At 38.9% G+C, this 13,121-nt stretch overlaps 1 protein-coding gene across 1 annotated transcript in view; it reads left to right on the top strand.

Moving 5' to 3' along the window:
- The window catches only part of LOC114464792 (copine-8), a 113,868-nt gene extending 101,130 nt beyond the window's left edge, over positions 1-12,738 (top strand). Inside the window, exons 17-20 of the mRNA XM_028449351.1 lie at positions 571-673; positions 3,262-3,319; positions 3,428-3,501; positions 9,836-12,738. Coding sequence (XP_028305152.1) covers positions 571-673; positions 3,262-3,319; positions 3,428-3,501; positions 9,836-10,024 — 424 coding nt within the window. The 3' untranslated portion in view covers positions 10,025-12,738. The remainder of the gene's footprint in view (positions 1-570; positions 674-3,261; positions 3,320-3,427; positions 3,502-9,835) is intronic.
- The last annotated feature ends 383 nt before the right edge of the window (positions 12,739-13,121 follow it).

Here is a 13,121-nt window from a genome sequence, read left to right as displayed (position 1 = left end):
CCAGATACCATCGTACACTGTATACAATCCAAGTTTATTTGTCAAGCCATCTGTACTCCTATGTTTTCCTTCTTTACACCTGTGTCCTTCTCTTCCCCCACACGGATGCTGGTAATTACTAAGTTCCCCTCTTCTTTGCTCTGTCGCTCCTCGTCTCTCTGCCTGTTTGTGTTTTTTTTTTTAATATCTCGGCCTCCATGTGTGATGTTGTGATCCCCTGCAGTGAGAGACACTTGAGTATCAGTTATCACCACAGGGGAGGAGCCACATCTAACCTGTCAGTGTCATGAGCTGAAGATTAATCGAGATAAAAGCAGCTAAAGTAATTTCAGTGTGTAAATATCAAAAGCAAAATGTCACATTCAGGCTGGGAGGAGAAACTGAAAGCTAAGGATGGCTATTATTGTCACAGAGAGGGAAGTAGTCCTCCAAAGGTTGAAGATAATTGGAATTTAGGGAGTAAATATTTTTTCTTTCCGTATTTCCAGATGGCAAAGACTGACATTATGAACACACAGAGAGAGTGAGTAGATGCAAAATGTAACCACAGGAATGTGTCTGTATGTGCAGGTACGCAGCGTCTGAGAAGGATGGCTCCCAGTATTTTGTGCTGCTCATCATCACAGACGGCGTCATCTCCGACATGGCCCAGACTAAGGAGTCTATTGTCAACGTAAGGACCTGAAGTTTAAATTACACACTGCAGCAAACCCCGCGCCCCGACTCGTAAAAGGAAAGAACACCTACGGTTGAATGATTACGTGCAAAATGTCAGCTTTGTTCAGGCTTTCAGTGCCAAAGGAAACACAAGATGTGACAATCAACTCTGTAAATTGCATCGTTTTCCCTCTTTTGTGGTGGTCAGTGTTGGCTAATGGTGATGTGCTAATTTGAAGCAGTTTCTAGTTCAACATCATTTTAAATGGTAGTGTTGGTTTGGAGTTGTAAAGATAATGCACTATTACCTTTTTCATGTTATAAGACTAAAAAAAAACCTTTGTAGGAATTTTAGAAAATCCTTTTACCACTAAAATAAAAAATACATAGATTTTTTTTATCAACTTTGTCATTATGTTTTTGCATTCCAACATTTTATTTCAGACAGACATTCGTGCTGAAAATTGATTAGATTCCAGGCTGTGCATGACAGAGATGAGGATCAAAGGTCAGGCGTAGGGAGCAGAATTTATTCAAACAAAACTACCAAAATAAGGTCCAACAAATGGAAGTAAGTTAGAATAAACACCAGATTTCTCTTCAAATGTTCACTAGAACATGAAGGGAGCTCAGTGTTAGGAGGCAACACAAAGCCAACAAAGACAGAGCTTTGAAAACGGCAAAGGTTATTATTAGTTTAGTGTAGGATGACTCTAAAATAGTGACAAATATACAAAAAAATAACAGAAAAATGTACAAAATAACCCCCCACCAAAAAAAAAAATACACAGTGACTTCAAAAACACACAAGAGTACTCAAAATGACCCCAATACACACAAAACGACAACAAAAAATAACAACAAATCAACAATTAAACCAAACCAGAACAAAGACTTCCAAAACACACAAAAATACACAAAATAACAACAAAAACAAATAGAATGACAGAATGAAAATACAAAAATAATAGAAAATTGATCAAAGTGACAATATGACCAAAAACTGTGCCATAGATAGCAAAAAATATACCAAAATTACACCAAAAACACTGTTAAACCTTGGTTCTTTCAGGTAATAATTCTCAGATTGGTCATTATTCTAAATACTGACAGGAAAGAAAAAAAAAATCGGGGCTTTCGCCTTTAATTGGCCATGAAATGTTATTATATTAATGGAATTTGTCCTCTGCATTTAACCCATCCCTGAGGAATGTTGATAATGTTGCCTTTGGATCAGAGAATCACATTTTTGTTGCTACCACCGTGATGAAAGTCTCCCATCCCTGGTCTACATAGATATAGACTATAGCATGAGATATATAGATTTATCAATATCCTTTGTAAAATTAAGGACAAATGTTTTCTCAACAGTGTTGTTTTCACCCTTTTTTTAAATACTCATTTATTCTAATTGAATATTCATGAGATAAATAAATCACTGAAGTTTGAGATCAACTGAAAAAGCAGTGATCATTGAAAGCTTAGAAGGAAGAGACTTTTTGTTTAAACTTGGAAGAGAAAAGAGGTTGGCTAAGATAAACATGGACAGAGGGGTTTTCACAGACCAAGGGAAGCCTTTTATCAAAGTGGGGACCACACTTTGATCAGCTCATCCATCTCTGAGCTCCCTGAGGTCATAATGGAAACTGCAGAGAAAGGGAAAACACACCAGTGGCTCGTGGTTTTTTGTGTTTTGTTTTTATGACACTTGCTCATGCTCGTACAACACGAGCAGATGTCATTTGTGTGCTGTCTGCGACTTGATCCGCACGGTTGACGCTCGTCCCTAATATTATTGACTGTGATGTAGCATCCCACGCAGCGCTTTAGGAGGTGCTGGAAAACACACACACACACACACACACACCACACCATAATAGTTTACGGACTGAACAAAACATCTCCAGGTTACAGAACTGTAAACAGAGGTGAAAGTAATAGATTTTATACTTTTTTGAGTACATTTCTAAATCAGTCATTTTACTTATACTTCAGTACATTTTAAAAGAAGTAAAGTCATTCATTACATTTCAACACCAACTGTTACTGACTAAATTATATGTTTTCAAATGATCAACGGACATTGTGAAACTACAAAAAATGAAATGACCAGACAACAATCAAATGCATCACATCACAGCCGACAAATCAGATTAAACGTAACGCTTGGTGCAAAAACAGCATTGAATGCTGGTTATTTTCTCAGTTTTAGAGTTCATTAATGTATCTATACTTAGAGCCTGATATTTTTTTTTAAATTTGAATTGAATTAATCTGTGTTATTTTATTTAAAAATATTTGTACATTTTGACAAACCTTTTTTTTTCATTTGGTCCTTTTATTTTATACATGAGATGTTTACTGTATGCAAGAAAACCGTAGCAAGATTTATTACCATAAATAAACGTGGGGGGTGAAAGTAACTAGTAACTTTTACTTTGAGTACTATTTAATTGAGCTACTATTTACTTTTACTTGAGTATTTTATGTATGACTTACTTGTACTTGAGTACAATTTCATTCAAGTAACAGTGCTTCTACTTGAGTAGTATATATCAGTACTCTTTACACCTCTGACTGTTATTGTTCTTGTGTTTTCTACAGGCAGCGTGTTTGCCAATGTCAATCATCATTGTTGGGGTGGGACCAGCAGAGTTTGATGGTACGTTACTTGTTTATTATCAACAATAAATTATTATTATTATTATTATTATTATTATTATTATTATTATTATTATTAATAATAAACTTTGATATATTCTGTCCTTAGCCATGGTTGAGTTGGATGGGGATGAAGTCAGAATTTCATCCAGAGGAAGATGTGCAGAGAGGGACATTGTACAGGTAAATACTTTTTTTATTACTTTTTTTTTATTTTTTTTTAATTTAATTCAATAATTTCAACCATTTACATATTTTTTCAAGTGAATTATCTTCTATTTTTGATATTGGAGACACTGCATCTTATTGAATTGAGCCTTTATTAATATACTGCAGCATTGGGATGTTGTAAATGAAGTTAGCACACTTAGCACTGATCATGCTAGGAATATGCTGCCCAACACCTGCTTTTTAAACCTTTTCTATGCATTGTGCACAGTCTTCAGCATTCAATTAAAGCATTTTTTAGGTATTTGTCAGTACAAAAAAAAAATTTGATGATTGATTGATTTAGATTTTGATTCATTTGTATTTTGAACACAAACACAACATCAGTGTATTTACCACAATGAGAGAAAAAAAAATAATAATAATAATATAAAAATAATAAACCAAACAAAGCAGAGAGTATAAATGGTCACAAAATTTTTATTGTTGAAATATAAAGAATTATAGTTTAACTGCTCCTGATGAATGAAAATGCATATTTTTTATGGCACCAAACTAAAATGTTGTTGCACAATTAAAATACACTACTTTCAATTATTTTTTTGATTGGAAAAAATCATGCACAGAATTAGATTGACAATTTGTAGGAGCTATAACACAAAAAATTGGTGCAGTTTGCTGCAGATAAGCAGGCCACCATATTTTAATGGTGAGCGTCCATTTTACCCCCAGCAGTGTGTTGGAAATCAATGTCCTTTTCTATTCCTGTTGCTGGGAAGGAGTGAAAAGTCAATGTCGAGTTCCTTTACCTCCAGTGTACTGCTCCATTAGCCCTCCCTTTAAGGAGCAGGTTCCAAACGCTCCTAAAAAAAAAAAAATAAATAACTACACAAACACCCACCCAGGGTGGGTGAACGGGGGCCCAGAGGAGGGTCAAAACAGAATTTTGGTGGAACTCCCATGAAGTGGAGCAGACGAGTCCGAGGAGCGGGCGTCCGGCGGCCTCCCACGAGGGTGGAGGAGACAGGCCCGAAAAGCATGAGTCCGGCGTCCTCCCATGAGGCGGTGCAGACAAGGCCGAGAAGCAGGACTCTGGCGGCCTCCCGTGAGGCAGCGCAGAAGCAGGACTCTGGCGGCCTCCCATGAGGCAGCGCAGACATGGCTGAGAAGCAGGACTCTGGTGGCCTCCCGTGAGGCGGCGCAGAAGCAGGACTCTGGCGGCCGCCCATGAGACGGCGCAGACAGGTACAAGGAACTGGGTTTCTGGTGGCCTCCCATGAGGCAGCGCAGACAAGGCTGAGAAGCAGGACTCTGGCGGCCTCCCGTGAGGCGGCGCAGAAGCAGGACTCTGGCGGCCGCCCATGAGACGGCGCAGACAGGTACAAGGAACTGGGTTCTGGCGGCCTCTCCTGAGGCAGGCCAGACTGGGACAAGGAACTGAGTTCTGGTAGCCTGTCCCGAGGCAGACCAGGCAGGAGCAAGGGACTGGGTTCTGCTGCCCTTCACTGAGGCGGGCCAGACTGGGACGAGGAACTGGGTTCTGGCGGCGCAGACAAAGAGGGCCCCGGCAGACCAGACGAAGGGGGCCGGGTGCGGGGGAGCCGGAATTACTATTTTCATGTAAACACGAAGCAGGACTATTTATTTTAGACTTTGTCTAAATTAGGATTTGGCCCTAAATTTGTTTCCTTGGTTAAATTCTTATATGCCCACTCCCAAGCTTCTGTTTAAACAAATAATATAAACGGTGGTTATTTCTCTTTAAGTTTCTGTACGATGCAGGGATAACCATTATCACCAACCCTTGGCCATCCTAATGCGGACAACAGATGAATATGTTGGGATCTAAACGAGGAGGAACTGAACACAAAGTATGATTATATGCAGATGACCTGTTATTATATACTTCAAACCCATTGAAATCTGTTCCAGCAATAATGAAAATATTGGAGGAATTGGTAAAGTATCTGATTATAAATTAAATTTGTATCATATCATAATTACTGGTAGTTTGTACTAAATATTTGCAACCTCATTATTGTGGAGAGTGAATAGACTAATCCATTGTTGTAAACTGTTGAAACCCAATTGCCGTAAAGACCGTAGTATATTCAATTCAATTCAACTTTATTTGGATACGCAAATTACAACAATAGTCATCTTACAGCGCGTATCAAAATGTAAAATTCTTAAGAAAAAAACCTCCTACAATTTCACATGAACACGCATCAGCGACAGTAGGGAGAAAAACTCTTTTAACAGAAAGAAATGTGAAGAAAACCAAGTATTATTTTAACAACAGTCTGACTTAAAAGTGCTGCTTTTTCTTCATCTAAACAGCAACTTTAATACTGTCACTCACTGTAAATGAATCTGAATTTTAAAACTCTAACTAATGAGTAATGATTCATCCGAGTGCACAAGCATATCAGTGAATCAGTTGAGAGTCAGTAGTAGTAGGAGGATGTTGGAATATGTCTGTGACTGATGATGTAATTCTGTGGCTTGTGTTGAATTAGCCTCTGGAGCTCTTGAGCCAACAAACACCTGCTCACATGGGGAGGCAAGAAGAGAGATGCATTCAGGCCCACAGGGAGAGATAGGAGCACACCCTGCCCTCTTTCTCAGCTCCAATCCTGGCCTGGTGTCTCTCAGTTAAAGCAAAGGGCATTGTGGGGTCTGTAGTCAGACACCCAAAGGAAGCAAAGAACAAGCTTGGAGCTGTTTCATTCTTGTCGGGAATACTTTGCCTCAATCAGGAAATGGCAACAACATTGTAGATCTATGGTCCAGTCCTAATAGTCTCTCCTATCTCCTTTCCTATCCACTTTTCCTTAATGTTCCGGAAGTGTTTAAGGACCGTTCCAATGCTCTGAAAGTTAAGGAAAGCCTTGGAAACACTGATGCATCCTTTACCAAAGGAGACCACACAATGCTGCCCCACAATTCCTTGCAGCGACAACATTTAAAGGGACCCGCTCATCCGAGGGTTTACTGAAACTCACAATGTCATAAAAACAGAGCACTGTGTCATTCAAGAAAAAGGGATCAGTGACATTTTTAGCCTCTTTCTGTTTCATTCAACATAATTCATTCACCTAGGAATGATTGGTGCGGATGTACATTTGTATGCCTACAACGTTATGTAGGCCTATATCGTGCATAAATGTAAACATTTCATAAAAGCATACTTCTTTTGGATTAATGTTGATTTGTGAGTGGAAGGTGATTGAAAGCAACCATTCTCATAGTTTCACTTTTGTTCCTGGTCGCCTGCTTTCCTTTAATTTAAATTCAAACCGTGTGATAATTGAGATTATATCAGCGGTTATATTATAATTGTGGGTTCTATATGCTGAAGAGATAAAATTGTTGAACGCGAGGGATTGAACAGCTGGAACAAAAGGAAAGAGAGAAGATGTCATCATCACAGGCCTAAAGATAAACCCAGGAGCTCGCGATGTGACGAAGAAGAAAGAAGAAAACAAAATCGATTGAACAACAGGTCATTGACTACCTGAAGTCGAAGGACATGTCCTGAACCCTGACAACATCAACTCCTGCCATCTCCTGCCAAAAAAAATGAACTGGAGGAATGCTAACAACGTCTGGCAGGAACAAGGCCAACACGAACAAAGATAGAGAGGAGGAGGACAACACTGACTACAGCTGAGAAGAACTCAAGAATGTTTGACCAGAGGAGACATGTAAACCCATGTAAATTTGCGATGGTAAAACAGGGGACGGGACCGATAAGCAAATTGCTTCTCTCGTCTCCTTTTCGGCATGTATAAAAAGAAAAAAAAAAAAAAAAAAGTGAATGTAACCATGTCGGAAATAAACTGAATAAATAAAAAAAATTTTGGAAATTTGTCATTTTTTCACCACGGCAGACGTCACTAACCTTCACTGCTATCAGATTATTACGTCACCTAGTGGAAGTGTGTTTGATTGTCAAAACAAATGTGATGGCCTTTCCCTAACTCCTTTTGGAAGTCTCCTAACACCTTTCCTTAACCCCGTGACGTCATCCACAGGGTTAAGGAAAAAAATCAGTTAAGATTAGTTTAAAATCACATATACCTAATTTGACCAAATGTTCAGCTGTGAATCAAACTTTTCCACATTTATTTTGCCCTTATGTTGGCCAGGGCTTCCACCGGTGTCCAAGCAAAGACATAAAGCAGTCACAGTTAGCTCACAGTTAGCTCACAGTTAGCTCACAGTTAGCTCACAGTTAGCTCACAGTTGGCTCACAGTTTGCTCAAATTAGCTCACAGTTAGCTCACAGTTAGCTCAAAATTAGCTCAAAATTAGCTCACAGTTAGCTCACAGTTAGCTCACATTTAGCTCAAAATTAGCTCACAGTTAACTCACAGTTAGCTCACAGTTAGCTTGTAGTTACACTGGGAGATGCTGAAAATGAAGATTTTCCTGGCTGTGACCTTTAGACGGCTGCTGGTCAGCGTTCTCTGAGCCACATGTATGAGCAGGAACATGATCATTAGCTATTTCTATAACCAGCTGAAGTGCACACACACACACACACACACACAACGTGCAGTGTTTTTACACACACACACACACACACGTGCAGTGTTTACACAACGCACACACACACACGTGCAGTGTTACACACACACACACACACGCAGTGTTACACAACACACACACGTGCAGTGTTACACACACACACACACGTGCAGTGTTACACACACACACACGTGCAGTGTTACACACACACACACACACGCCAGTGTTACACACACACACACACGTGCAGTGTTACACAACACACGCACACACACACACACACACGTGCAGTGTTACACACACACACACACACGTGCAGTGTTACACACACACACACACGTGCAGTGTTACACACACACACACACACACACATGCAGTGTTGATGTAAAGACTGTCTCCGTGTATGAATATTTCACTTACTCACACTGCAGCTGCTCATTATCCACCCACTAATAAGTCCAACAAACTGTGTGAGGCCTTCCTACACAAACTGTCCTCCTGTATGATCTTGTGATTGCAGGTAACAGAGTCTCATTAAAATGACATTGGTTCAAATCTTTTCTAATTCTGGTTGATTATAGCATACGTTTAAAATGAACAACAATGTGTGAGTGTGGACTTTCCAGAAGCGTCGATCTTATGGAAATTATGGTGCTTTTCTTTTTTCATTTTCAGTTTAATATTATCAACAGTGGACAGACATTAACAGAAATCAATACACTTTAGAGCAGGGATCACCAACACGGTGCGTGCGGGCACCAGGTAGCCCACATGGACCACGTGAGGGGCCTTCAGCAACTCTGATCACCAATGAGCTCCATCTACAATCTGATTTGCTTTCCAGGATTGAAACTCACAAAGATAAATACATGTGAGATGTAGTTAGTATTTAATAGTGTTAAATACTGCTGCAGGCGATAAAGTTTTAGTATTAAATTACAGTGTGACCAATGTTTTTAAGTGTTGCAGATTTGATGTATGGTCAGTGGTATGTTATACGTGTATATAATATAATATACAAGATGCATTTTTAGAAACACCAGGAGGATTTTTAAAATATGACATAATTGTTACATTTTACAAATGTTACATATTATACAGTTAGATACAAGTTGTTTGTTAGGAGCTCGTAAAATAGGAAGATGACCGTTTTCTATGAAATGTAGTGGAAATGAAACTATTACATAAATTAGGAGAAATAAAGTGTTGCATGTTGAAACTTTAACATTTTTTTAACTTTTTTAAGTATCATACCCTCTAATTAAAGTGAGACCATGAACATTTAGTATTTAAGAAGGGTTTTTCAAACTGGTAGAACTTCAGAATATTCAGTACCATTTCAGAAAGGTTGGTGACTCCTGCATGGAGGCATGCCTGGGAAAACCCCAAAAAACCCTGAGGGCTTGAAGAAGAGGGCTCCCGATATAACCTTTAAACTTCAATCAAAGAGAAAATATAAATTATAATAAAATAAAATCAAGACAAAATAAAGGAACGTCCAGACAGCAAAACATTGAAACGGAGCAGAAACAGGAAAAGAAGAACATCAAAATCAAAAAAAACTACATATAACAACAAAAAGCAGTTATTCTTTGGTTATTTATTAAGGAGTAGGTTTTTGATAGAATTTTGAAATGAGCACGAGGAAAGTTTGACGAGATGTAATGCTAAAATGAAAGTAGTGGTAGTAGTTTTAATTCTGGACTAAGAGTCTGTAATAAGATTGATGATGATGATGATTATTATTATTAGTCCTTTTCTTAAGGACTGATTGGTATGACGTTCATCTCAGTTTCTTTCCTCTCTTCCCTCCCAGTTTGTCCCATTCAGGGACTACATTGACCGAACAGGAAACCACATCCTGAGTATGGCCCGCCTTGCCAAAGACGTCCTCGCTGAGATCCCAGACCAGTTTCTCTCCTACATGCGAACCCGCGGCATAAAGCCTTCTCCAGCTCCGCCTCCGTACACGCCCCCCGGACAACCATTACAAACCCAGATATAAGGAGTGAGACCTCGGAAAGGCTGTAAAGCCCTGGCGGTTAGTGAACTTAAAGCAAGAAATACTTCCATTTCCTTGAAACCGCATTCCATGCCTTGTGGATCAAAGTGGTCTTTGGATAGGACGGATAAAGGCGAGAAAAGCCAAACGAGCCTGTTTACTTCCACTGTCCAGCATTCCTGATGCTGTCTGGAACTTTTCTTGTTGTCCTGGGAAACCTGGAAAGGCTTTGAGTAGAGCGCGGAAGGAGCGCCTTAATTAAATGGATGGAAAAGAATTAATGGTGACTCTGGAAACACATGTAGAGAGAATGTTTCCAGACTTAACAAAGAAAAGCTTGATCTTAGATGAAGGATACTTGTAAATAACTGAACACCTGTAACTCTCTCGCTCTCTTTCCATCATTCTCTCTCTCTCTGTTCAACTTTCTTACCGTTTACAGTTAAAGCTCTGAAGGATTTTTATTGTTGATACTTTTTTATTAACCTAGTCAATATGAAGCTTATTCTCTCTCTCTCTCTCTCTCTCTCCCTCTCTCCCTCTCTCTCTCTCTCTCTCTATCCTGGCCCTAATGCCAGGTAGCAGCAGTGCAGGTCCTGGTAGCCCTTCTGTACCGTACCGTGCTGTACCGTACCGTACCGTACTGTATTATGGTGTTTGCATGAGTGTAGCCTCGGTCATGTGCATGCATGTAGTGGCCCTGCACTATCCCTTCATCTGTCTGTCTGTCTGTCAGTGAGGGACGAATGTCTGTCAGAGCGACTGTCTCCCTGCAGAGCTGACCTTCATCTGTCCATCACTCCTTCTCGTTACTCATGCATCTCATTAGCTGTGTTTCCGTCCAGTCTTTACTTTCCACCCACGAGTTTCCTCCATGTGTGTCATGTCGTTCATGATTCGCCTCAAAACTACAGATGTTCAATATTAGCTTTTTGCAGATATCCGATATTGTCCAACACAAACTTTCCGATATCCAATATTAACTGATACTGAGGTCACATTATTGCAATGGGAACACCAGTTTAACCCTATTTTTAATATGATCCCTCACTGAATGTATTCCACATATAAACATCATCTGTGCAAATAAGAAAAACGTATTCAACTTCAGGAATAGAAAGTGCCATATTGCAGAAAACTGCATAACAAACCAGAAATCTTTGATGATGTTCACTAATAATAATAATAATAGTAAAAATACTGAATACAACAAAAGAGCGCAAAACCTCCACCAAGCACCAAATATCCTCTTCTCCAGATATTCTGGATCAGTGATCCTGATCATGGTACCATGATAATTCACACTTTAAAGCAGTTTTTTCTCAAATGAGGGTACGTGTACCCCTAGGGGTACGCGATGGCACTACAGAGAGCCCTTGAAAGATGAAGAAAGAGGGGAAAATGAACAAATGAAAGCATTCAAAATATGGGGTTTTATAATGTTCACTTTTAGTTAAAAATGATAAATATACAAAATATTAAGAGCAACTCAAAAAACTACTAATTTAATTTATAACAAACATTCGCAAATGGAACCAGTTTTTCTTTATTATTATTAATAGTTCATTACATGATGACTGCAATTCAATGCTTTGTGCTTGGATATTTTTAAATAATCATGAGGAAAAAATTTTTTTGAACAAGTTAAATTAAAAATGTGTTAATTATTATGCATTTATGTATCTAACTCCCAGGGATTTAAACAGATAATGGATTTTTTAAAGATTATAGAGGCTTTGTTAATTTCTAAATAATGGTTCAACCCTTTAAATGCCGTCACAGATTGAACCATTTAAAAATAAAATATATAAATTATCAGCAGGTTCAAACTGGTTTGTTTCCATTGGCAAATAGACAAAAAGCAAACAATAAACTCACTCTCATGTTTGTATGTCGACTTGACATTTCAAATGCTTGTTTGTTTGTCTTTTCCTTTTAACTTTTGAACTGAAACTCTTTAAATCTCTGTTGGATAGAAACACAGCCACTCTCCATCTCTCCGTCTCTCTTTTGTGCTTTGCAGAGAGACGTCCATCAGTAGTTTCATCTCATCATGTCTCCACCCATGTTGAACACGACAGCAGCTGCTCTCAGACAGAATTCTGTCCGAGCAAAAAGAGCCCAGTGGTCAAAATGCAGAGAAAAACTCTCTTTTTTTTTTTTGTCTTTTTTGAATTTATTGTTTTTTTTTTTTTTACTGTGTGAGTGTTTGTATATGTTGACATTTGTGTAATTTTGCTTGCACATTTATCTTTGATAAAACTGTATATGTCTATTTTTATTATCAAGTGTGGATGAGCCAGTCATGTTGATGGGAAGGATGAACTGTGTTAATATCTTTAATCTCCTGATTGAACATTGATATATTTTTGCTTGTGGCTATGAGTGTGGGACATTGGGTGTGAAGGTGTGGTGTGGGGTGCGTTAAATGGGATGACTTTTTTAAAACGCTTCCAGACATTCTAAACACATGGTGGATGTTGAGTGAAGGACCAAAAAAAAGAGACAGTGAGATTCAGCATTACAGTAACTGATTGTAAGGAGTAATTTACTGTGTTTTAGAGGGGAGGCACCATGGGTTCATTAGAGTAAAGTGTCACAATAACTAACCCTAACCCTAACCTAAATCTAAACCGAAATCTAAGCCGAAACCGAAAGCTATCCCTAAACGAACAGCGAAACCGAACCGAAACCGAAAGCGAAAGCGAACCAAAACCGAAACCGAAAGGAACCCGAAACCGAAGCGAGGACGAAACCGAACAAAAGCGAACGGAAAAACCGAAAACGGAAACCGAAGAACCGAACCGAAACCGAAACCGAAACCGAAAGCTAACCAGAAACGGAAACCGAAAGCTAACCTGAAAACGGAACCGAAACCGAAAGCTAACCCGTAACCCGAAACCGAAAGCGAAACCTAAACCGAAACCTAAATCAAACCCAAACCCTAAATCTAAACCGAAATAAAACCGAAAGCTAACCCTAACCCGAAACCTAAATCTAACCCGAAAATCGAAACCAAAACTTAAACCTAAACCTAACCCTAACCCTAAATCTAAACTTAAACCTAAATCTATCCCTAAACCTAAATCTAAACCTCAAC

Source organism: Gouania willdenowi, chromosome 6 (genome assembly GCF_900634775.1).
Source record: "Gouania willdenowi chromosome 6, fGouWil2.1, whole genome shotgun sequence".
Lineage (NCBI taxonomy): Eukaryota > Metazoa > Chordata > Actinopteri > Blenniiformes > Gobiesocidae > Gouania > Gouania willdenowi.
This window is presented reverse-complemented; position numbering and strand designations above follow the sequence as displayed.